The following is a 27,277-nucleotide window of genomic DNA, read 5'->3' on the forward strand; positions in this document are numbered from 1 at the left end:
ATTCATTATGTCAAGACCACAAAGACATCAAATTCTTGGGAAGAAGAGATACCGGAGGCAGTGGGACGCAGTCAGGAAGAGGCTATGACGGCGGGTTTTGCTCGTGGACATTTGGAGCACTCGCAATATAAACACTTCAGCCAACACATGCAGATAGAAAACACACGCTATAGTCTAGTTAGTTTGAAGGATTTTGAGGCCATTACAAATCTTCTAATCTATTGTAAGCATAGAAATGAAAAATGAAAGACCACAAATTCCAGACTACTTCTGCGGAACCCTTAAGCAGATGTACATTATTTGCCACAAAGTGAAAGAGACAACACTCTACCAAAGTGAAATATCACTTCAGCCTTCCCATGCTCTTCAAGACAGGAAGAAGAAAGGTTAAAATCCGTGGTTCCCCTTTCTAGTAGTGTTGAAAGAAAAAAACATTTTCACTTCTCTTTTCATTCTCTTTCGCTGCACCAGTGTTAGACAGTTAATACAATTTAGAGGCTCAGACACTGTCGTCCACTGCTCTATATATAATAGAAACTGAATAGAACACATTCTAATCATCATCATTTTGTGTCATCACTGTCAGAGTCCGACACGTTCTCATTCCAACTCGTCACATTCTGGCTCTTTGTCAGACCGTGGCATCACTTTAAACACATACATAACGTTGTGAATCCAAACAATGACACTTGCTTAGGTTTAGGCAACAGAACCACTTTAACTTGAAACCATATCGAACGTCGGTCTGCTGGTTGAAAGTCCTGCGTTTGTTTGATCCATCCCCCCTGTGTGGGTCAGTATGCCACATCATTAGAACCCGGAGCATTTTCTCAGAGCTTCTTATAAAGACGCAGATAGTTAATAATGCAGTTTATTGAGCGCCTGGTCTCATACAGACGCTAAAGGGTGACTTGTGTGTCGGTAACATACGCAGAGAGGCGTGACATACCGTCTGTAGTTGACACTCTGGGAATGAGAAGGGGCTGGTCGCACAATGTTAAATTTCAGTCGGGTTTCCGTCAGATGATCAACATTTAGCCTGCAGCAGGTCTCCGTACATTAATGTACTAAAAGGCACTACTCTCGTCTGTAAATTAGTCAAGATGTTGCATGCCTATTCCTGTTTGTTGAGCTTCTTCCAACTATAGGTGAGCCTTGACCTTTGAAACAGCAGTTGACAAATCTCAACTCAACTCAAGGTCTAGGTACTTGTTCTGGAGCTTTTGACTGTACCTTGTGGTCTTCATCAGCAGATGAAGCTAAGTTGCCATGGACATGTATGCTCAAACTTGTTGTTATGCTTGAGAGCTTTTAGGAGAAAACTAAATAGATTGATCGAATCAAATTTAAAATACTTTCTTGGATCCAGAATGTGTTTTTGGTGCTGAACTCAAAAAAAAGTAAAAAAAAAAAAAGAAAACTACAGTTTAGCAGTTTTCACTAAATACATTTGTTTATCAGCCAATACGGTATTTTGGACTGGATTTTTAGGTTACTGTACACACATCGCAGCTGCAGTTCAAGAAAGTCATTGTGGTGTGTAATTGGAAAATGTGAATGTGACCTGGGAATTTCCCATTTAAAACCACTTCACTAATGTATTAACAGAGTAATAACATTCTGAGAACCAATCTTTGGATGCCACAGGAGGATTTTCTCAAAATGCATAGTTTCTTCTATGAGCATCGATTTGCTTTATAGATTGAAGCTCTATAGTTTCCCAGGGATGACTCATCCATAATCTCATAATTTCATTAAGCGATAGTGAGCTACAGTCGTCAAACAGCAAAATCAGGCAGTGATAGCACACAGCAATGACTGAAATGTTGTACAAGAGACAGTCTAATCGCTATATAATCATGTACATGGTCAGTGATATCACAAAATGTTATGCTGACATTCTCAGTCTAGTATTCTGTGGAGAGGTCTTTTCGTGTCGTCCTTTAGTCTCAGCTTCTTTCCTCTGGCTGTGAGACTCCTTAATTCATCCTCCACCCTCCACATATGTTTTTGTTTATGGAGGGGTTTTGTTGTGGAACAAAATGTGACCGCAATCTGCATTTCATTGCGCAACCCTGTTGTGCAATGACAATAACATAACCTTGTACCCTTGTCGTGCAGTACAAACTACAGAGGCTGCACTGCCTCACACATGTTTAGCTGAAAGTTAATTGTGAGAAAACACAATTGGTTGCGAAATTTATTGTTAAACAAGTTCAAGTGCTTTTGAGCTTTTGAACATGAATTTTAGAGAATTAAACTGAACACATTTTGACAAATTAACAGCAGTCATCTACCAAAGAACTTATTAGGGCGCAAAAAAAGGCACAAAGGACAGTGTGATTAAGTACAGTTTAACACATAAATGTGACTGAAAAGAAAACAAGCGCATCTTACTTGAGGATGATCTTGAAATGATATATATTACTTAATTGGTCTTCTTTATCAAATCATTAAATGGAAAATGGTCACATGACCATATTCAAGTTCATCAGATATTTGCGTGAAGTAAAAATGTGTCTAGTATTACATGGACATCTGGTCTCAATGCAGTGGTACGTACTGCAAATGAATGCTGAGTTGTGTGTCCAGCAAATACATGAAGGGGGGCATCCCGGTGATGAGCGGTTAAGATGGATACCACATAACCACGGCTATGCTGCACGTCATAACCCTGTTTCTCTCCGTCAACTATCCAATACACACGGGAACAGCAAAAAAAAAAGGATGTTGAAAACAAATGAAAGTTTAAAGATAAGATGTAGGTGTTCTCATAATAGATATGTTGGTTTTCACATCTGACACATCCATCAAATATGAGTTTAACATACTGTCTTCATCTCAAAGGCAAAACCTACACAAAGGAAACATAGCACAGTGTATGTGGTCACAGGTGCACATCATTTTCGAACAAACAGCAGCTAAAGTGCCCTCTTGGATGCTCCTGTAGGTAAAACATCATGAGGTGGCCTCTCGGACACCCTTCTAGTTGAGAAAACGTGTTGAAGCACATTCTCGGGTACTTTCTGCATGCTGGTGACCCACCGTGTGCAGCTGGTGACCTTTCCATATTTTTCCACCCCGTCCTTCAGACAACCTGAGGCTGCCACACTCACTAAAACAACTGAAGTAGATGGTGGTCTGAACAAGAAGTCTTGCAGAGCAGTGCTTGGTCAGGACGTCTCAACGCGTTGAGAGATGATTAAGAGGGAAGCACATATTTCTGCTGTACAGTTTTGTTTTAAAGGGTCACAAGCAAAACAAGACTGTTGTAGAGGACATCATTTTAAAGAACAGCTCAGTTTTTTTTGATGGTGTTTGTAACATGCTGGGCAGATAAGCCAGCCTTTGATGAAGTTTAACCAGGGACGCAGTGTCTGTGTCCAAGAACAAGCACTCGATCGCTGAAATAAAACATACACACCCTAAAAACATACTTGTATCTGTTTGTTTCAGTAGAAGCTGGTGATTAATTCTCCACAACAGCCAACAATGACAGTGGTTATTGTATGATGTAATGCGATTTTAAAGTGACATGACACACGTAGTGTGCAGGAAAAAGCACATGTGATAACAATTTTGGTTTGGCAACATGCAAAGTGAGAAAGGGTGGAAAATAGCACGTGATAGTGAAGCATGTCCAAACGGCAGACGTAAGACGAAGAGGGAGATTCTGTTGTAAATATTTTTGGAAGGGGAAGTATTGTGCGTATACATTCGTTGAGCTGTTCAAACATATTATTCCCGAAATAGTAACACACTCAGCAGAGCAAAGTTGACATAATACTCCTCAACCACCTCCCCCGGGTAAATAATGAGAATGAAAAGTTTTCTCAAGGTGGTTAGGTTACATACACAGTTGTGTATGTAACACAGGTGTGGTGCCACCAAGCAAACACATTAATATCTAACAATACAATTCATGCATGCACACACGCACACACGTCTTATTTCTGTATTTAAGAAGAACTGAATTAAAACAAGCTGAATTTATTGAAAATTCATTGAAAATGCAGCTGTTTTTAGTTATATTGTCTCTTTCTTGTCTCAGCCTCACTGTGTGTCCCAAATAAGACACTGGCAATATAGTTAGAGGATGTTTAAACAACACCACCTAGTGTTGAAGTTATGGTCAAATCCTCTGCTACCATATGATGTTTGTGGATTTATTTAATGTTTATGGGCCACAGTGTGTATGGTGCCTAGTACTTGACTAACTGGACCTTCACTGATGTAATATTTCAAAGGCATTTGATTAAAGATACCAGTGCGGATCAAAGGCTTGGTAAAAAAACGTAATTTATGGCCAACAGTGGTAGAAAGTAATTAAGTACATGTATATCCTGTTGGGTAGTTTATTCTATAATATTGCATCAAATCTATAAAGTCATGTATGTATAATTGTAGAACTATAGCAACTATGTCCAATTGTGGAGTTAAAAGTTACATATTTCCCTCTGAAATAGTATAAAGTAGCACAAAATTGAAATATTCACAAATACAAATACCTCAAGCAGTACTTAATTACAGTACTTGAGTAAATGCATTTAGTTGCTCTTCATCAATGGAGATAATGCTGTAGATTTACTGTAAAATAAAACAGATACCCAAATATCTCCACTATAACACCCAAATACCGGACGTTCCCTACATGTATGATTTATTTAAAGTGCATCTGATGAAACCAGCCGAACATTTAAAGAACATATGTTATTCTCACTGCTCTCTGTGACAACTATATTATCACACAGCACAGAGGGAGCTACACCAGTGACGAGTCGGGGGGGTAATCACACCTGCATGTGCCTGTGATGCTACAGTTCTACTGTCCTGCTGAGTGTGCTCCCGTTTCATAATTCATTTTCCTTATCTACTTAACCAAACGATTAGCATGTCAACGCACATCCAATCACATTTACCTGGCCCAGATAGCGCCTCATTCCATTGGCGGAGGGAGTTGCCCGTCAGCCAGAAGGCGAGGGCCCCTTGTGTGGGTGACAGGTCACGACCCGAAAGCTGACCTGGATTACCACAGGCTCCAGTATAGCTACCTCATGAGCCACTAAATATAGCCTGCGTCTGAGATGGTTCTCCGGTTAAGAACTAGAGGGACTTGCCCCGTCCCAACATGAGACTGCCGGGATGGGATTAGTGTTCCTTCACTGGCAGGGAAAAGGATATAGTGCAATACTGAAGAGTGGCATTTGTGAACACCATCGTCTTCAAACCAATTGAAACAGGATGTGTGTCAAATAGAGATTCACGTTAGAGATGACAGTGAAATGCAGGTGAAGTAAAGCTCAGTTTATTGATTTATGTAAAATATATCACATCTTTACATTTTTGAGATACCTTCAACAGTCCATTCACTTCCCCGACATCCCGATCAAAAGTTAACCGATTTCAACGCCTCAAGCAGAGCAGTTTTTAAGTTTCATGCTTTGAGGAAATCAAAAAGACACCTCAGCTAACCAGCTCCTTAAATTCAGCCAACTGTTCAAAACCCCCCTAAACCATCTCACTTCTAAAGCTGAATTCTTTGCTACAACCCCGTTTCATCCCTAATCTTGGAAGTCCCACTCAAACAGCCCAAATTAAACACAATCACCCCCACCACCAGTTTCTGTGAATATACAGTAAATGTATTTAGTTTAGTAAAACAGCAAGCAGATAGAATCACTGGACTAATCGAAGATCAGACACCAACAAGGACAACAAATGAGTTGTTACAGCAGCGACATTTAGTTTCGTTTTCTTCTTCTTTTACAACATAACTTTTTTTTTTTTTTTTTTAATATCCACATGGTTTATACCAAAGTGCAAATATGTTCAACTGCATGTACTTTTATACGCTATTATATTAAGTTGATGCATTATATTCTAATGAATTACGAGTCTTGCAAGAAGGTGGAGGCGTTTTAGAGTATTATGGCACATTTCAAAACCAAAAGGGAAAACATGTCACAGGTCATTTACTACACCTTTTACGATACACTAATATATATATATATGGATATATTTGGTGACCAAAGTTTGTCACTAATACATTAATATTTGAGGAACACATTTATAACATCAATATTGTATCAACAGGATATCTGAAGATTGCAGAACAAATATATTAACTGCAGTCCAGTGCAAGTGTTGTCTTCACAATAATCCTCCTGAAGCAATATCAGATACCAGCGTCTCCAATCAGTGCTGCAGGCACGCTGTTAAAGCCCACGACTCAAAACCAGACAACACATCACCCCCGAGAGGACAACACCGGTTGCACTTTCCAGTCTCTCGCTCTCGCCTGAACTCTTCAAGGTATTAGGACTGCAACAGAGCACCCTACACCGCAACTAGTTGCTCTTGCAATAACCAATAGTGACACAAATGTTACAGATATATAGCTATATAGTAATGTATATACCTCCAGTGTGTACACAGTCTGACCGCTACTTCTGATCAGAGCCTCCTTGTTGGGACAAGAGACCGCCAACAGAAAGGGTGCATGCAAGAAGAGTACTCAATTCAGTATTTAGAGTTCTTTGTTAAATATTGGAAAGAATGAAATAGCCAACGTCTCTATACCAACTGTGGCGAGGGCTCCAATCCCTCCGCCTTTTCACTGTTGCTCTTTCCTCTAAATTAATCAGGAGCTGGGTGACTCAGCAGAAACTTGGTCTGAAGTACAGGGCCTCGGCCCCCTTAAAGGTCCATTCACTTCTCTCGGGATTATTCTGTTGGTGTTTGCTAAACAGATACCGTAGAAGTATTTGGATGTACTTAAGCGCAAATTGTTTGATTTTATAGTGATTTTGGGGGGGAAGTTGGTTTATCGTCTGATAATTGATCTTTTTTTTTTGTGGTTCTTAAAAACAGTGATCTCAGGAGGACGAGCAACGTTGAGAGAAATGTGTTGTTCTCTTCACTTGGCAGTCATCATCTGGACAAACTCTGTGAATACAACAGAAGACAACGCTTTAACGACAGGCGCTAAAAGGGGAAGTTTTGTTTCAAGAAATTGTTAAAATTATCATAAAGGTTATGTTGCAACTGAAATCTTAACAACAATAAATGTGTTCCTCGTTCCAATAAGATGACGTAATATCACACCTCTTCAGGAAGGAAATAACCATAAAGAGCGTCTCACCCTCATAGTTGACCTGACCATCGCCATCAATGTCAGCCTCGCGGATCATTTCGTCCACCTCCTCATCGGTGAGCTTCTCCCCCAGGTTGGTCATGACGTGCCGTAACTCTGCTGCACTGATGTAGCCGTTACCATCCTGCCAATGACCAACAGAGGAACTATTGTTATCGTATCTATTTATCACGTTATAGAGCAGCTAAACGCTGAATACCAAAGAAGAAGGTTCCAGTGTCCTACTGTGATGTTCTAGGTCAGTACAACTTGATTATCTAAGAGTTTTTCACTATTCTTTACTAACTCTGAGGCCAGTTACATTCATGTGAACTGTACTTCTTTAGCCTCACCTGTACTTAGAGCTCAATGCTAAACATTTGCATGCTAAAGATTATCGTTGAGCTAGCAGAGAGACACCAATGAAAAGCCTTCGAATGGACCAGAGTGCTGGTCAAAGGAAAACATACCATCATGCACAAATCTCTCTCTAAACATACTGGAATATATCACATGAAGGGAATTGAACTTATATAAAAAATCTGCGGCAAAAAACAGAGTTCCTAGTTTTGTTGAGCGCTGCTAGTTAATATTGGCGGTCTGTTCAGTCTTAACATACCTTGTCAAAGACTCTGAAGGCTTCTCTGATCTCCTCCTCGCTGTCTGTATCCTTCATCTTCCTGGCCATCATGGTCAGGAACTCAGGAAAGTCAATTGTACCATTGCCTACACAGCGATACAAGCAGAATGAAGTCAGAGTGGATGTGTGACTTTGGTCACACAAAACCTGAGCATATCAATCCAAAAAGACTAAACACTTTCAATGGCACAAAACATAAAGGAAATACAATTTAATGAACTTCCAAAACAGATGTGGCTTCAAGAACAGATTGTATTCCATCGAGAGTAGAACCGATGCATGTAGACTGGGGATACTACCGACACATTCTTAGCTCATCTCAGCACCCGGTATGTGTGTATAAAATGTGTTTAAAGCTTATAGGAGTAAGATTCTGGCATATCACAGAGGTAACAGGGAGGGATAATCTGCTAGACAATTACAGTCACCAGTGGAAATATAAATGATGGTAATTTAAAGCAAAGTGCTTCAGCTGATACACTAAATATCTACACAGTGCATATACTGGTGAAACTTTCCTGTAGTTTTTTTTTAAGGCTAGAGGAACACTTAACATGAAGATTACCTTTAAGACTTTAGTAATTATAAGTTTCAACGAGTGTAATCTTTCTTGTGCGTTTGATCCTCACCATCAGCGTCCACCTCATTGATCATGTCCTGCAGCTCAGCCTCGGTGGGGTTCTGTCCCAGGGAGCGCATCACAGTCCCCAGCTCCTTGGTAGTGATTGTACCGTCACCGTCCTTGTCAAACAGCGAGAACGCCTCCTTGAACTCTGTGCATTTACAGAAATAACACCGTTAGTTTGCCACGAGCATTCATGCCGATAAAGACCCTTCACTTTCAAGTCTTCCAAGCAGTCTGAATAGAAAACACACGCTAAGCATGAACAGGGTCTGTGTGTGACTAACTCAATGCTAGGAAGGAACTAAACATGTGGGGCGCTGGACTGACACTGGTGCATCTGTTGCAAAATATCTAAAATGTATGTGCGTATGTGAGCTTTCAATGTGACGTCCTGTGACTCAAAACCCGTCATATTTGAATTTTACACATGCCACCAACTAATCTTAACAGACCTCTGGTTACTTAAACCTCTTGAGAGACTCTAGCTCCTCGGGTTTGGTGGAGAATTAGGGCGCTAAACCCAAAACAAACCAAACATGTCCTCACCAGCAATCTGCTCCTCGGTCAGCTGATCAGCCTGTTAACAAAAGAACAAGACATTGATTAAACACTGATATTCAATCATGAAAATAATATGTTAACGATAAACGTATATTTCATCATTTGAATGTTTTTAGCTCTGTAGAATGATGATGTATGTTTTTTAAAAAGCAGTCAAATGTTAAATTGAGTTGGTTAGTTGAAATTGAAGGTAAGTTTATTTTATATTAGGCGAGGACAAACATAAAACTGATATAAAACGAGACAAAATATAGATTGCCAACAGAAAATTGTTTCAATCCAGTACTCCAGCCTAGTTCCTCGAAAACCGTAAAGCTCCCGAACAGGATATGTTATGGGAGGGTGTTTCAAATGTTCAGGATTTGTGTTTAATGTAGTGTTCTGTCACGATTAGAAGCTAAATCCTAAATAAAAAAAATGAAACTTTTCTGAACAAAATGGATTCAGCTACAGGAGTAAGTAAGTTGCTGCTTGTCTATTTCTTTCTTTTCCAACATGGCACAGCACAGCTGCCACACCTGCTGTTCTTTGTGTAGGAAGGAAACTACAGACTTTTAACAGTCACTTTTTACGCCTTCAGTGGGCGAGTGGTTGATCCTAAAAAGATACATTTTGGGTGGATCTGATTTTGAAATCACAGTACAATGATTAAAGAGATGAAAGCTTTGGGCAGGCCTAACGAGGAGCAGCTGCAGCAGAGCAAACTTCTCTGTTAAATCAACATACACAGATCTGTGCAAACGCAAATGCCCAGATATCATCTCACAGCCGGGCGTAAGGAGCTAAAGACTATCCTTAAACATGCAAGGCAATGAAAACACTGCCCTTTATTAGGAGGGTACTTAATAAATGACACATTAATGAATGGGCCTTTTTCTCTTTGAAAGATGATATTTCATAAAATACCAGATTTGGAAGTAGTCTTTAGATACAGTCAGTTAATATTTTTTTTTAGCAATGAGAAACACACATTACTATTTAACACAAACCCACAATGCTGAGATCAGTGTGACGATGTTATCCAAACCCGCTGCTCTTATGATTGGTTTTACTTTTGCATACACGCAACAGATTTGTCAACTTCCTCGGATTCGTCACTCTGTCGTCCTCTTTAGGTCTTACCGGGCCTGTCTAAGTCAGTCAACATGCCCACTTCAGGCTGAGAAAGTGCAATGAGGGACGGGTATAAATACTCCACCGCCTGAAATACACACGCCTGCTATAATTAGTGAGACACGAACAGGGTCGCCAATGTAGCACACTGAATATCACCATAACCAACCACCTTATTGTATCTTTTTTTTCACTGAACAGACGAGAGGCTCGTTTTTATCATTATAGACCAACCCCTGTGGCAACTGTTGCTTTACAGTGGTTGCTACTTTGTGTCTGTGTTTAGTCCTTTTTATTGTCAGGAAGTGATTCTCAAATGACTTGGAAACAACTGGCATGATCACACACAACAATAACTGTGGCATTCAATAAAACCTATAAGTCTACAATAATATCGTACCGACTAAGGGATCATTTATCTGAGGACAATCAAAAGTTGAAATTGAATCACTTGAACCCATATAGTTACAGAGCCAATCCATGAAATAAACAATAATCTTGTTTCCATTGTCCATTTGCTTTTGCACCAGAAACACAAGAAGAAATGAGTTTCAAACAATCCCTTGATTTTTCAAAAACCAAGGAGAAGTAAAGCTAACATGTCTGTAGCTCCAAGTGGTGGTAACGCCACGTGTTCATCTTCGAGTCAAATTCAATGAGTCACCGTGTTGGTTGGGAGGGAAGGGAGGGAAGGGGGGGGTTAAAAAGACAGACTGCAGAGCGTTGACTCCGTCCACTGCCAAGCAATTCAGTGGTGCTGAAGCAAGCAGTGTCCGGATCAGACAGACCATGGCACACCGTTGAGTGTGAGATGATTTAAGGAGTGCTGTGAAAAGTGCAAAAGCAAAACAGTAGTGCTGCTTTTCAACTCATCAGTAAACAAGAGACCATGTTCCCTTTCTAATGTCAAGTAAAGACAACTGCAAAGGCTGCAGGTGATTTAAAAATAATCATACAGACAAGCATGTGATCGAATAGGATATTGTAGTTTCCAAAACTTCTATCCCAGATCGTGTGTCTGTTCTTTCACAATACAGACAGCATATACTGTATATCCGCAGTGCACCCTCCAAAAAGAGGAATATTTTGGAGGGTGCACTGCGGGTCCTGACAGCCTACTGCACCAAGCATGGTTTGGTTCAATGCGGGGGGAAGGGAGGCTCGGAAGGAGGGGTGGAGAAGAGGATCATTCAGCAGGAGCAGAATGCGGTTCAACGCTATGGCGCAATACGTAACGGAGGAGATGCTGTCATGGTGGAGTTGTGAGAAGACGTAGCCCAAAATGTTGCAACATAACCTTCGTGATCTCCATGCATTATGACAAAAAATAAATGTTTTACAAGCGGCGAGCAGCAAACTACTACCTGCGAGTTTATGCAATAGCAATTGGTGGCGATTACAACCTTTTTTTGGCTTGTTGCGCATGTCACACTGCATTCAAAGCGCACTGCTGGTGTGCCTGCAAGAGGTACTGTACTACGCGTGTTGCAGCCACTTGTTATGTGGCATGTCAAAATGGTTGGTAGCAAGAGTGTTGACATCTGTCTTGGAAGATTAACATGTTTCGAGATCACGTTAACGCTGGACGGTCTATTTGTACAGAGCACCTCCTTCACCACCACGCCCACTCAAAGGGACTCAAAGTAAACGATGCAAACCTCGATTAGATCATGGAGGTTAAACCACAGTATTTACAAACACTTGAGAAAACCAGTTTAATTATTGATATGACACGAGTACAGCAGACAACGGGCAGCAGGCCGCATGTTTGCTCTCGCAACACGACGTGTAACGTTACATTACGCAGCGCAGATGACAGATAATAAAGACAAGTGTTGTCTCTGTTTAACTGCAGAGTAAAATAACGTTATACAGAAACCCACTGACCAACACAGTGACAATCGGTAACTGCTAATGTAAAGTAACCCTCCACCGCATGGTTTCCTGCATTTGTCCAACGTTAGCTTGTAAAAACACTAGAAAGCTATCGTTAGCTCGGCTGTAGTGTTACTATAAAACGTTAGCGGAGGATGTGATTTAACGCAATATCGACTCAGTTAGCTAACGTTACTAGATGGCGCAAAACAGTATAACCAACGTTAACGTTAGCTAGCATGGCTAACGTAGCTAGCGAACGTTACTCACCATTGTCCCGTTGACGTTTCAAGCTTCGTGAAGATGACAAAACGACCGAGGTACGGTTTTGTTTCGACCTTGCTTGGACGGCAGATATTCTGATAAAGTACTTAAACGATATCAAACGTTATTACAGTATATGTCTCGGGAAATCTGTGGAGAATCTGTATCCCTGTGTTGCACCAGAGTGGCCCGGAAACCTCAATCCAGCGACACCGGTGGGCTATGGCTCAGTTTCAGCACTGTATCCCTCCGCCTGTAACGTTACATCTTTGGTCCTCCCTCTCAATGCATGCAATAACACTAAACACTGATCATATGAATGTGTTTTAATTGCAAAACATATTCACTACGCATTACTGAATGTCCATTTGACACACAACACAGCGCAAAACCACAATATCTGTTGCTCTATTTAAACAAAGTGCGCAAAGATACAACCCCACCACCTTGCCTGAGAAGGGACAGTGTGGATTATAGAGTTGCTATAGAGGCCCCTCGTTTCGGAAGTGTTTTTCACTTTTATGTATTACAATTTCAATTATTTCTTTCAACAGTATCCTTACTGTTACTCTCCCGGATAATGCAATTCTAGTAAACTATTTCTGTCTTTTCACAAATCTCAGAAATCTCTGCATGTCTGGCTGGCAGCTCTCCCTGGGAGTCAAAGTTAATTTCTCCCCTGAAATTTGTACCTTTGACTATTTATCAAAGAACCAGATATTTTCAACGCAGCTCTTAATATTTTTGACTGATGATTTAACCAATTAAGTTTTATCTATACTCTTGAAGTGGTCCAACTGTGACTTTAAAATCTCACGCAGACCATGGTTGAATATGCAACAAACACAAGAGTGACGTGGAAACTTGAAAACTCCAGGTCACATGCACAGAGAATAGACTTTTCAGTGAACTAGGAGACATCTTGTGTTCAGCACTTACATTTTTAGAAATTAACAATACTTGCATATTCATAGATTCAGAAAGAGTTGATGTTAGTTCGTTAGTTGATGTAACGTGGCTCTGCACTGGGCACACTACTTATCATCCATCATATGTTGACCTCTCGTGGTCAGCACAGTATTAACTTTCATTGATATGCAGATGACAACCCACTGTATACTGTTGTCGATCCTGATGACCTCACCCAACTTTACAGCCTTGTAAACTGCATCTCTGACAATTTATGGATGCCCTAATATTTCCTAAATCTAATTCAGAAATTACACAAAATGTATTTGAGTTGACAGTCCACAGCAAAGAGAAAAGCAGTGCTCACCATATATTAATTAGGATGTTGTCATTGAGTTCAATCTAACTTTCCAGCTGCATATAAACAACATCCCGAAAACAGAGTTATATTATTTAAAGACTATTGCCGAGGCCTTGTCTTGAGTGTGTGCCTCTTTTTTATTAGAGAGTTCAATCTCAATTACCGCAGTGCATTGTTCGCAGGTCTCCAAAAAACGTCTGAAGCTGCTATCTTCAGTTAGTTCTCTAACCTAAACTGTGGAATTTATGCTTCTGGATCCAAGGGCAGGAACATCAATTAAGGTTTAAAAGCACCTACTAAAAACTTTAATCATTGCTTACTCACTTACTTACTTACTTACTTAAAAAAACAATTTTTAATTATATACATTTCAGTACAGTTATTTAATAATACCATAATGATGATGATAGATAATAATTGGATGGTTATTATTGTTACGGTTATTAAATTAGCATTGTCATCCAGCAATTCAGTGTTTTTATATCAAGTTTATATGAAGATCGGGTAATCTCTTGGACCAGTAACAATGTTCTATTAAAACACACAAACATTGCCATGATGACAACCTGATGAATGGATGCGCAAAGGCCTTTGTATAATTTGAACAAGATATTTTATTTGAACAAGTTTACTGTCCTGCACTTCAGTGACTACTTTTTTCATGTGAGTTAAAAGGCACTCCAGCAGAGGGAGACATTGCTCTGGTATTGCTTTCCTAGCACCCAAAGGTGACAGTGACACCACATTGCATCAGAAATGAGTTGGACAATGCTGAGGAACATCAAATGGATAATTGCGGGAAACCCCAATCCAATCATTTTAATAACTAGCTGCCTGCGTCATTCCCTCAGACCACAAACAACACTCAGCTTGTTCTGTCTCCAGCAGGTGTAAACTACAGATAGATAGATATGATTTCACAGGAACAATTACGTCATCGGAGGTTCAGCCAGAGGGCCGACAGTGGCGCCACACTGCATCAGATATGAGTTGCAGAATAATGAGGTACAACAACAAATGGAGGATAACAAACGTGTTTTTGTGAGCTCTGTCATCAGTGCAAAGTTTGGCTGATTTTTAACTCTTTTGTTTTTTGCTTACACAGCTACAGACTGTCTGTAGATGACTCTTGTCTAGTCATCACCCCATCAGAAGGATGAGAATCCTGTGCAGGATAATTTTCCACGTTCCAAATGGCGAGAAATATGTTGTTAAAAGCTATAACTGGTGATGCAGGTGGATCTAGTGCTACCCAGCAACATTCAACTTGCTGAGAAACTTCTAATTCAATATTCAATGTGTAAATCTTATACGTAGGTTGGATAATGGATTTCTTGACAAATAGTTCCCCACCGTGTCAGGGTCGCTGGTGTGTTGTCCTCCAAATTTTACTTCTCCACATGGTTGTGTCATTTCTAATCTTGTACACAAATACTTATGGACACAATTATTTAACTGGTATGTTTTGAAACTTGCTGATGACTTGCTGACCACTTGTTAAATTCTGTGTCTTGGTTTAGTTTAATTCAAGCACAAACGCACCAACAACCAAATGTGTGGTAGATGATTTTTACACGTTTTCACAGAAGTAGCTCAGTCATCTGAGATAGACAACATTAACAGCATTTTAACCCTTTGATTACTAAATAGAGGTACAGAAATCAGAAATCATTTAATTTTGCCAGGTAGGCAGTGGTCTAGCATAGATTACATTCCTTTCATATGAACTAATGTCCTGCTCTATCTCTCTGTGGCACACCGTCTCTACCTGTGCCTCATCACAAAGGCATTTTCCAATAGCATTTGGAACAAAGGAGTGCCACATCATACGGTGGCCGGAACTGAAAACTGCTTGTACCTGGCGTCTATGCAGAGTGTCATCTTCACAATAGCATATAGGTGGCTCAGAGTCAGAAGAACAGAGTTTGAACAGTGGTCTGAGTTGCAGCCTATAGTGGCGGATACAGCTACACATCCAAGCCATTGTTCCAAGCATCCAGTTCAGCCCCTGTTTGATGATCACAGAGATGGTGGTAAAGAGGGAATAAGTGCAGCACACTCCAAAGAGCATCAGGAGACAATTTGCAACCTGGTACGCCCAGGTGTTCTCATGGTGCTCTCGCTGGCCACTAACAAAGTCCCCAAAGCCCACCGTGCTGAACGCGACGAAGCAGAAGTAGAGGGACTCCATGTAAGTCCAGCCCTCCATGGTTGAATAGAGAGAGGCAGCCCCACATGCAACCAGCAGGACAACAACAAAAAGGATGAGTGTGACTTGGTATACAGATGGTTTCCATCCTTCATTTTTGTTGTCGTCACTGGCTCGGCCCTCCAGTCCGCTGTGTCCAGTTCTTCTGTGGCACCAGAATATCAGCAAGCTCAGCAATGTTATGACTCTCTCCAGGAAGAGATTGAAGAAGAGTATGGTAGCTGAGCAGCCCAGCAACCCATAGAAAACAAGCAAGACCTTCCCTGTCACAGTGGAAGGCGCCGTCACTCCAAACCCTAAGAGAAACACTGAAGGTTAAAGGTCTCATCTGTGATTACACACGCTATCATAACATTGGTGTCTTTTCACAGAGGATTGTGTCACTGGAAATGTCTTGTATTAAACAATTGCTTAGAAAGTATGACAAGTCAACATACCCTTTTATGCCCTGTAAAGACGTTAGAAGTTTAAACTGTGTATACTTTAAAAATAAAAATGGCCTGTGTTTTGATGGGAGAAGATATGGAACAAAAATACAAAACTCGTAAATGATAATGTTTATGAAATATTAAGAAAATAACTGAAAAAGTGATCAGAAATCTACATTAAATAAATGGATTCTCAAGATAAATATCATCCATATTTGCTTATTTCCCTGCAAACTCATTTAGGTATTTTTTGGCCCATAATATATGATTTAGTTTGTGTGCTTAACAACAAAAATGTGAGTAAAATTAAATCTTCACTGATTCCCGATAAAATAAATGTTTACTGTGCATACAAATATGTAAAGGCCCAGTCTATTTTTGACGCTTCCTCAAAGTTTCCCTGAAATAAAACTTGACCTTTGGGTCAGCAGTGAGTCTACAGTGTGAAATATTTACCTCCGGCAAACACCGGAGGTTGTAGTGGAGGTTGTGGCTTCCCTCCTTCCCTTGGTTTGTTTTTTACAAGTTAATGACCGGATTGTATTACAATGTGGTCAACATTTTCCGAGGAAACGGAAATCGATTGCTGTTGATGATGTCAAGACCTTTACCCTAGTAACAAGTAAGTAGCTGTTGTACAGTGTGATACAAATTCCCTCGAGGCCCATGTAAAAATCATTAAACAGGACATTTATTCTAATCGTAAAACCAGCTGGGACACTTGGTGTCAAAAGAAGTTCACACAGACACTCACATGAGGACACACACTGTGTTCTAACATCCCACGTATTAATGAAAATAATCTTATGTTACTCATTTCCTTGGTCATGTGTTTCCTTTCCCAGCGCATACCATACAACTCCCATTCCTATTTACACCATTTCAAGCCCTCACAGTCTCTCACAGTCAACCACTTACCAATTGACGTCAATAAGTCCTTGAGGGTTCAGGGTTTGAGGCTTTAGGGGGGACATTGGGATCGGGCCATAGGCTCGATCCCATAATAAATACTCTTCCATGCCAGGTGGCAGTAGGTAGCGAAATAATGACCGTGTTAATTTAAAACAGTAGTATTAAATGACGCACGGGAGAGGTTGCGGTGACAAGACAAACAACTATGGAGAAATATTTGAAAAGGAAAAATGCAGACTCTGAACTGAGCCCTGGACAAAATTCTAACCCAGATGAAAAGCCTAGTAAGGATCAACACATTTAGAGACTTGTCATTAAATTGTCAGCATATATCAGACATGTCAAACTCAAGGCCAAATCCGGCCCTCGATACAATTATATTCGGCCAGTGAGAAAATATCATACGTCTATCATAACTGGCCCGCCACACCACAGAGCTCCGGGACGAAAAGTGGCGATGTGAGCTGGCCTTTTAGTGCGACATAACGAAGCATCTCACTGCGCTACACCTCCGGCTTCAGGGACGGGGACGTGTGATCACAGACATGTGTGATGCAGTGAGAGCTTTCCAAACCAAGCTGCGCCTGTGGAAGACTCAGATGCAGCAAGGAAACTGCGGTCACTTTCCGTGTTGCCAAACCATATCTCCATCGCTGTGTTCCCTGATAAACATTGCGCACTTGGCACTGGGGTTAGGGTTAACCAGCGATTTGCCTACTTTGCAGCTCAGAAATTTAAATTTAAACTGCTCAGCAATCTGTTTGCAATTGACGTGGAAAGAGCACTTGTCCGCATCCAAATGGAGCTGAGAGACCTCCAGTGTAATGACACTCGAGGCAAAGTATGACTCTGTGGGCGCTGCACAGTTTACAAGCTTCATCCCCGAAATGATGCCTCAACTCCGCGTACATGCTGCTCAAACGCTCTGCATGTTTGGAAGCACATACCTGTGTGAGCAGCTTTTCTCTGTGATGAAGATGACAACAACAAAAACCCACGCAGGAGTCGTCTCACTGATGCACACCTTCACTCCATCTTGAGGGTTTCCACAGCACAGAACCTAACCCCAGACATTGATGAACTGGCAGCCAAGAAAAGATGCCAGACATCTGGCTCTGGTACATATGCATAAAATAATGTAGCCTATTTGTTTTTGCACTTTGTCCAATATCCCTTCTATCTATTTGACACCCCTGGCATACAGTATGCTGTATTATGCTAAAAGGTGTCATTTTGTAACTTTTTTGGTTGTTGGTGTGCCGCGGGATCTTATTAATGTAAAGAAATGTGCCGCGGCTCAGAAAAAGTTGAAAAACACAGTCCACAACTTTTGCCCAGACTGAAATATCTCAACAAATATTGAATGGACTGCTATTAAATGTAACTTAGAGAACCATGAATCTAATGACTTTGGTGATCCTCTGACTTTTCCCGAAGCACCACCAGCAGGTCAAAGTTTTCACTCATCTTGAGAAATATCTCAACATCTACTTGATGGATTGGCACAAAGTCTGACTTTTCTTTTAGTGCTACATACCATGAAGTTGACATTTGTGCCTTCATGCCTTCCTTAGGGTAAATTGTAATAACATGAGCCGTTAACTCTTTTTTTCTAGCTCCACCATCTGGTCAAAATTTGATTGGTCAAACACTTTGGTATTTGACCTGTAATCTCATTAGCCTCAGCTGCACTTTGTGTTAAGCATTAGTTAGCAAATGTAAGCGCGCTAACACACTAAACTCAGACGGACAGAGAACATGGTAAACATTATATGTAATGACTTGTATTTTATTTGTGGGAATTACTGCCACCTGGTGTTAACTGTTAAAGTGTTACGGTTATTCGCCAGTGTACTATATGTGTGGCACATGTGACAGGAAGTAACTTATTCCTTTTCCTGGTTTTGTCACAACATGGCTCCATTGTACTGGAGTGATTGTGCAATAGAATCTTTATCCATCCTGCATTTGCTGGCCCTCTGAGTATAATTTACTTTTATAGCTTTAGGTATTTCTGAGGGTTTATTTTGTTAGTTTATTATTAGAAATAGTTTGATGACATGTGCAACATGTAACTGCTGAATATACGTAGATGGCACAGCAATTTATGTTTCCATTATTATTTTTATACACATTATTTAAGTTTGATCAAAACTAATACGTGATTGTATGTTTTTTGCCTGTTTTGTAGTTTCACACTTCTTCATATTAAAACCTGTCCATATACAACACGCTGGTCTGTTCCTTGGAGGAAAAGTATGACGAAGAGTTTAGCTGACTGCAAAGCCCAATACAAGACACAGAGTCGACATTGAGTCGGAGCAGAAAATTATACTTGCTAACAAGTAATATCATTATCGTGACCATGTTGCTATATAAACATTTAGTTAAATAAAAAACATTTACGCCTCAGTAGAGCCTAACGGAGCCAATTACATGGTTGGGAACTTTTTAAAGATTGTTTTGGCGCTGAAGAGGTGGACATCATTACGGTCATGTGGTATGTGGTGTAACCACTCTGTTACAGAGCTGCAGCTGTAGATTCTTAGACTTGTTTTAGCACAGCCGACAAAGCAGTAGCATCACCTATATGTAATTGACTACCGCAGAGTCTCATTTACAAATGTTACAGAAGCAAATAAATACATTTTATTACTGTAATTGGAAGTGATTAACATCTAAAATGATGCCAGGTCGGCCAGGACAGCCACACACAATGTTTAGTTTCATTGTGCCTAGTCCAAAAAGTTCTAAAAATAGACTAGTTTAGACTAGAATAGACTAGACAGGAAGGAAGGACAGGCTGAAAGGAAGGACACAATGAAAGGCAGCTCTTTAGTGAGGGAATACAAATGTATGAGTCATAACCATGGGTCATATGAAATGTCATGCGTTTGATTTTGGGGAACAAAACAAAAAACGCCAGAAAGTCTGATTTAGTGTCACAAATCCCATCGGTTACATCATGAGATGATTGCAGTTGGTAAATATGGAAGTTGTTGTACAAAGGAAATTGATCCAGGCTCAGTGCCGTCTGTCCCTCAGTTTCCACAGTGACAGAGAGTGCCTGCAGATAGTGGTTACATTTAGAAGGCTGTAAATTGATTCTCAGAGACGAGGCTGGTTTAATTTGTAATGTTTGCCCTATATGCTCTATAGGTTCAGGTGAAATATGGATTTGGATGGATTGCAGTGGAGTTAAAACATCTCTACCCCCCCCCAAATCAATATGGCTTGCCCGGTCTAATAGGATTAGTTCAATTGTGTGTGTTGCTTGGAAATGGTATTGATTGGTTGTCAACGGGTCCTCTCTGTTTCAGCACATGCTTAACAATTGGCCTTTGTTGTATCTGTGTATCTGTCATTTTGCATGACATAACATTTTGTCCGCAGCAATCAGAACGAAACAACCATCACTTGGTAATGGGCCTTGTCTTACATCATTTGTTGAAGTTATCAACTTTTCAAATTCTGCACTTCACATTTAACTGTAAAATTGACAAAGTTAAGATTCAAGTTGTTCACAGGCTGATCATTCATTAAAACCAAGCCACATATGAATGTGTGGGATTTGAAGAAAATAGCAATGATGTTGGGCAGAACAATCTTGGAACTGAAACTGTATTTTGTATTCTGTTTTACAAGTATGGATTGTAGATGAAACAGTAGATGTTACCAATTTCAATATAGTATTATATCCTGACTCACCAATGGTGGAGACTACAGTACCCACGAATTAGAAGGCACCTGGGATGTCCCATAAGGCTCTGCCTTGTTTTGTCCGGATGCCTGCAGTCCTCGCCTCTTCATAGTGGCGCAATAGGGATTTCAGCTCTTGTTTCCCTAACTGCTGCCAAATGTCTGGTATTTTCTCTTGTACAGAAGGATGCCATTCATTCAGACATTCCAGTCAGCGACATAAAAATGTGTTTCATGAAGAATGTGTGACTAATTGGAATTGAACGATACGTTCCAATTTAGAGCAAAGGTCAGCTATCAACAAGTTAAAAATGGTATTTAAATATTTACCTCCTTAACTTCCTCGTCCATTGATCATTGTGAATTCCTATCATTACCACACAGTTCCACTCTTGAAAGGTATCATCTGTTTATGTCTACAGATTGGAAGAAAAAAACACTGTGGAAGGAATGCTTTGGATTTAAACCCGCAAACACTATTGAATTTATTCAGTACATATTAGGAATCGATTAAATGCGTTCTGGGTACCTATAACAAGACTATGTTGCTAAAAGGCAAGAAGGCAATTGGGATTTTTTTAATTTTACGATTTAACCAAATACCTCATTATTACAGTGTATGGCAGTAGGGTGATTTCAGTGAGTTATTGTAAATGGATTACATGCCTCAAGAGTCCAAATGGCAGTAGGTCTGGCAGACTGAAAATAATATAGCAACTAAGAACAAACAAAACAGAAAAAGAGTGAAAGGAAATGTCAAACATCATATCATTGGGGTACAACACATGCTCAATAAAATCTGGTTTGCACTTGCTGAAAGGCTCACTAGCTGGTGTACGAGCATGACTAGCTGGTGTACGAGCATGACTAGCTGGTGTACGAGCATGGCACGGCAGGTGTTGGGAGTGGCTGACGAGGAAATGAGATGCAGGTGAGGAGGTGGGTGGGAAATGTCAGGTAGAGCAGCAGAGCATGGCGGAACCAGGTCAGTAGATGGGTGGGGGAAGTCAGGTAACTGCAGGGCTGATGAGAGAAGTGGGGACAGCTGAGTAGATTGCAGAGGCAGTATTGTGATGATGTAAGAAGGGAAAGCCTGAGGGCATCGAGTCTGGAAAGTTCTTAGCAACTAAGAACTTTAACTCACTGAAGATAGCATTTGGATATAATTTTTCAGACATTTTCAATAAGATAAGAATTATTTATCTTTGTAGATTAAATGTCGTCTCTGTTTACATGTATTAGTTATTTGTGTTTACGAGTAAAGGATGGATTGAAACTCAAATATCTGATATTCTGAAAAACGTGTTCAATGGGGAAGTCAAGGGCACTGTAAATGAATAGCAGCATATTGTCGACATACAGAGAAATGTAGTGCTGGGTGTTGTGGGGTCATGACTACGCGAATGGCAGCCCTGTCTAGAGTTACAACACAGGGAGTTATTAAAGCAATTGTTCAGTGGGACAAAGTATTAAAATTATTGGTATGATGTTTGCTTGCATCGAGAGAAAGAACCACATCATGACAAGATCCTACCCTTTTGCAGATTTTCTGTAAAAACTGTTTAAATTTGTGTTACATGTGGATGGAAACCTTACTAGTGTTAGCTAAAATGAAACTATTCAAATAAGACCCACGCAAAAACAACAGGCAAACAATGTCAAAGTATTCATAAGCCTCCAGCGCCCAAGTGCAAGCTTCAGTTAATAAGTAAAATATGACACAACAGGTTTGCTTACATATGGTTTTTATTTAGATAAAGTGGATAAAAGAAAACACTCACATGAGGCCCTGTCATATATAAAATAACATACTTAAACATGCAATATTATGAGTTAATGCTGCTTAAAATAAGTACAGTACAGGAATGAACAGTACACCAAAAATCAGCTCAATCTTTAAGTGATTGGGATTTTAGTTCCAATTAGCATATTTGACTCCCTGATATTTTTAAAGAAGGCTAATCAATTATTAGCTTTATAAATATGGATGTGAAAAATCCTCTCATTTATATTTAAACATACATCTGTATGAGTGACAAAGTAATATATAAAAATAAAAACATAATATTCCAAAAACCAAAACACATTAGCTAGTAGATTTTTAGCTTATTTGAAAATCAAGCTACAAATTAATATATTCTTGCATGCTGCCAGCTACCAGAGAGCCAGCTATTTGTTTCTGCAGAGAGCCCAGCTTTTACTCAAAGTCTTGAAAAGTATACTTCACAGCGTAAAGATGAATATGTCACCATGGACCATGTTGGGCAGTGTTATAGTGATTACTGAACATAGCTGTAATCACCATTCATGCCAAAAAATGAGGTACGTCATTCCTAGAACTCGCACCATTTTTGGTCATCCTGTCGTTAACTATAGAGACATTCTGAGCTAGATTATTTCATAAGCATGCAAGAGTTTAAAAATAGGATTAAGGATAATTTGAGCACTGATGTACTTGTCCTAACACTGAATTCTTTGTTTGATGCAATTTGCTGGATTGTTCTAATTCTGTCGTCCCTTTCATGTGAATTCAATCGATCAATCAAAACTATATTTCAGACTCAGGGTCCAGATAAGACTAAATAGAATACAATTACATACAAAAGCACAATAAAAGTACAGAGGCCTAGCAATGCCTTACCAAGAGACAGCTGTATCAATGTCTCCCCAGCTGGGACTGGTAGCGTGTGGTATTAAATCTTATGTTTGATAAAACCAAGATTATTTCATTTTCAGAGTCATTAAGCCGGCAAATAAATTTATACATAAGATTTCTTAAGACCGTTTAATTATTTTATTAATTATGATGCTGGATCCAGGTTAATTGGCTAGCAATTTGTTGATGGTAATTTGAATGCAAATTAGTTGTTTTTTTTTAACTCAACAATTGTAGGTTGGCTGCATGTTATGTTTTTTTCGACAAGTAATGAACGATGATTAAAGTAAATTGTCCAACCCTACACAGGAACAGGAACACTGGTGGTGGTAACAGGGCGGTAACACTTGGAAATAATGAAATGGAGGGACTGGAGAATAGAGTCATGGTTGAAATCAGTGAAGACATTAACTTCATCAAAGAAGTAGCTCTTCCCACGGACCAGTTTCGGGGTGCTGCAGTAATCAGGTGTTTGCAGGAGGTGAGGCAAGGCCAGAGGTCTCACAAAGGCCTTTCTTCCATGGATTCTCAACACACTGTTGAACATGATACCGTGCAGGGAAACACTTTCCACAGTCCCGATTTGCACTAAACAGGGACATAAACAAACACGAAATTTACAAATTCACATATATTCATAAACAGTATCTGTTCAAAAATTCAATGTATAAACTGATATCTTACTTTTGTCACAAAGATCTGTTTCATTCAGATTGTTCACGGACAGAAGTTTGGATTCTGAAAAAGAACATTATACATATATTATTGCTAAGATGCAGAAACTGGAATATACAGGTCGTGACAAAATGACACAGATCAAATACTCTTTTGTGAGGCAATGTCCAAGCACCGCAAAACTGACCTTTAATCTTCTCACTGTGATGCTGTCCTGGTTGAGGTACAGGACTCAGCTTCCCTGCACAGCATGACCACAGGGAGGTGTTGTAGTAGAGGTGACCACAGCATCCAAATCTCTCTTTGGCAGAGTAGAGCACCTCCATGTCCTCACTCGAACAGCACACATTCTATTTATAAACAGTGTCACATTAATGGTCAGTAAAAATATGCTTGTTTGCCATCTTACTGATATGCCGACTCCTTGATGTCCACAATATACAAAATATTCAGTTAAACGATTCAGAGCACACTTATATGAATGTCATCACCAGGCTTATGAGCAGAAGTGGTGTGACTAGTTCACCACTCCAGATGGTTGAGTTCTGGTATATAATATTGGAAATTATTAATTTTAGGCATAAGCCTTGTTAAATTTACATACACGCCAAAGATGAAATTGGTTGTGTTTATATTCAAATTAGAGGTGTAAGATTCTCTGCAGGACTTCTTCTATTGCTGCCAATATCTACGGAGGAGTCCATCAAAGACTGAAAAAAAGAGTACTTTCTACATTCAGGAACAAAATAATAATAATTAAACAAACGCAGTCTCATATGTATTGCCCTTGTGGTGATGTTGTCGGCCTTGCATGCCTTTCAAAACTCTGAACAAAAGGTGGCAGCAGGCCAAGCAGGCTGACTGAGACTTCCCTCTTCCCCATAACATTTTCCAACTCATTCCGGTGGATCCAGAGGCGTTCCCAGGCCAGCTGGGAAATATAATCCCTTCTGGGGCCAAATCGTATTATCATCCTTATTATTATTATTATTATTATTATTATTATTATTATTATTATTATTATCATCAATAAAACCTACCTCATGCTCCTCATGTCCAACAGTCAGGTTGTACAGTGTCCCTGCGCAGCACTTCATCAGTGGGTCTTTAATGTTGTAGGCTTTTACCCCACCGCAGTGAGTGTTTTCTTTTCTGAGATGTCTGGGTGGACAAAGAAAGCTCGTTGTTAATATCAAATCAGGTGAGTGGGATAAAGAAGTTGTTATGAAGACAGATCATTTTACATTCAAAAGAGGTTGAGCTAATATGCTTCCTCCGGGCATTAAGTACGCTGGATGTCAGAATAGAAGATAACTTTGTGAAAACAGTGTCTACACAGGATGTGAGGTGAAAGAAGCATGTCAGCAGCACAGCTTCAGTACTGTGCCACAGTATTTAAACATACCTGAAGCCTGAAACAATTATTTGGGCTGTTGTTATATGTGTAAAACCGGAGTAAAACTCAAGCTGTTACATGGTAACAGTGTAGGTAGCTGTAGTCTGTTTCATCAGACAAGCATGAGACCCATGACGTCAATGTTATCAAGTTGATCTTGCCAACATATCAGCAAACAATTTTCAAAACATCTGGCAGACACAGAAGCAAGCCTCTGCATGTGTCTCTTGCCACTTGACAAATGTCAATCCAAGGATCACTCTCCTTTGAGCTTTGATGTGGTCTCCACCAAAACCTCAGAAAAATATGTAGTTCTTTAGCTGGCCAGGTTTTCTTCACCAACTAATCACAACTAATTCACATGCAAAAGCATGTGACAAACATACGCACAGAAAAAGCAGACGTTTGTCAGAGGAGCCGTGAAGCCAGACGCAGACATTCCAGACACTCAGGAATTTTAAAGCTTGCCAGTAACAATTCAAAAGAGGCAACGGGTCAGTGTTGTCTGCTGGAATGCCTGGCTGTCTCGGAGACAGTATGAAACTAGCCTGGGAGTTTTTTTCCATGACACTCCTGTCTGAGTTTGTCTGCATTCTCTCTCACTGTTTCCCACACAGACACATTCTTTAGCTTTTGAAAACCCACTATGAACAAACAGCACATAAAACACTTAACAGATTCTGCAACACACTAAGCTGATTAAAGAAAAGGTTACAACCTCTCACTGAATATCATCAGTATTTTCCTGGATAGGCACACGTGCACAAATAATCACCTTTGTCCATCGCAGCAGATCTCAGTGTCAGGCCGACGGACTTTTGTCCAGGAGCAGTGGTGTCCAGGTAAGCCATGAAACTGAGAACAAGAAATAGTCCCTTTAGCTTGGTTACAAGGAATGCTGATCTCTGAACATTTCTCTCCATCTCCATGTTGTGCCATCTCTCCGCAGCATTTGAAGAATCAGAGGAAATAGAGTGTGCAGCAATACAGACTCAAGCAGACACATTCAATGCACATATGGAAACATATGTATGCATGAATTCTGACAAAAATACAGACCCAAAACAAAAAGATGTAGTATCATTTTGCAGGCGGTTAATGTAAATGACGCTAACGTTAGCAGTGCGTTTATCCATTAGATAAAAAGCACACGCACTTGCTGTATAAAAGGAGCTGGGAGGAGCTCTGAGTCCTCTCAACAAAGCTGACCCAATACAGTAGAGTTTTATTTTTATTTTTACAGTATTATCTGAGATGCACTGCTGTTAGTTCTAAGACTGAACAAATATTCTTTGCATAGATTATATTAAAGAAATGTGCTGCATTTCCTTAAACCAGCTTCTGTATTGATTAAAAATGTTGTCAGAAGACAGACAAGGCAGCCACCTAAAAAAAGCAATTTTATTTTCAATTCAGTTTTTGAGAACGGTGTGAACTGAAAACTGTGGTTTACGTTTCAAAAAACTAAATAACACGGAAAATGTTTGACCTTCGCAGGAAAAATACTCCACCCAGCTGAGCAAATCAGAGACAGTAAGTGTCATTAATACATTACTTGATCTTTCGAAGGCGTCCTCTCAGATACACAGCCATCACAGCAGACATGTGTATGTGGGTTATACACAGAGGAGGCATCAGCAGGTCGACCTAAACAGACGGGGTGAGGGGGCGAAGAAAAAACTGTTGCTTTATCAGAAAGAGGGAGTGGGGAGGAATGACACCTGGGAAAGATGACTCAGAAGACAAGACAAAGACAAGAGAATGGAATTTGTGGAAGGGAATATTGTTTGAAAAAAACCGCAGGCACGTCTGTTAGGGAGTT

The 27,277-nt window shown here is 40.0% G+C and overlaps 2 protein-coding genes across 2 annotated transcripts; both read right to left on the reverse strand.

The window, feature by feature from the left end:
* Nucleotides 1-5,289: 5,289 nt before the first annotated feature.
* calm3a (calmodulin 3a (phosphorylase kinase, delta)) lies at nt 5,290-12,423 on the reverse strand. The gene is made up of 6 exons (XM_076100738.1): nt 12,217-12,423; nt 8,944-8,974; nt 8,402-8,545; nt 7,752-7,858; nt 7,142-7,277; nt 5,290-6,945 (listed from the first exon to the last, which is right to left on the reverse strand). The coding sequence occupies exons 1-6, from the start codon at nt 12,217-12,219 to the stop codon at nt 6,917-6,919; spliced, it is 450 nt and encodes a 149-aa protein (XP_075956853.1). The 5' UTR covers nt 12,220-12,423; the 3' UTR covers nt 5,290-6,916.
* Nucleotides 12,424-14,409: 1,986 nt separating this feature from the next.
* Nucleotides 14,410-21,079, reverse strand: kcnk20 (potassium channel, subfamily K, member 20). Its single transcript, XM_076100591.1, is given in 4 exon segments — nt 14,410-14,454; nt 15,339-15,985; nt 20,738-20,900; nt 21,059-21,079. Coding segments are annotated over 4 exon segments (876 nt in total).
* Between the last annotated feature and the right edge of the window lie 6,198 nt (nt 21,080-27,277).

The sequence above is a fragment of the Anarhichas minor genome, unplaced genomic scaffold, assembly GCF_050575085.1.
Source record: "Anarhichas minor isolate MPS153535 unplaced genomic scaffold, ASM5057508v1 ptg000026l, whole genome shotgun sequence".
Lineage (NCBI taxonomy): Eukaryota > Metazoa > Chordata > Actinopteri > Perciformes > Anarhichadidae > Anarhichas > Anarhichas minor.

Bases quoted from the DNA above. Each gene is read 5' to 3' on its own strand.
- calm3a (XM_076100738.1), bottom strand. The intron at 8,546-8,943 runs GTGAGGACATGT...GTAAATGCACAG, and splicing joins GACCGAGGAGCAGATTGCTG to AGTTCAAGGAGGCGTTCTCG. The intron at 7,278-7,751 runs GTATGTTAAGAC...GGTCATTGGCAG, and splicing joins CCTTCAGAGTCTTTGACAAG to GATGGTAACGGCTACATCAG.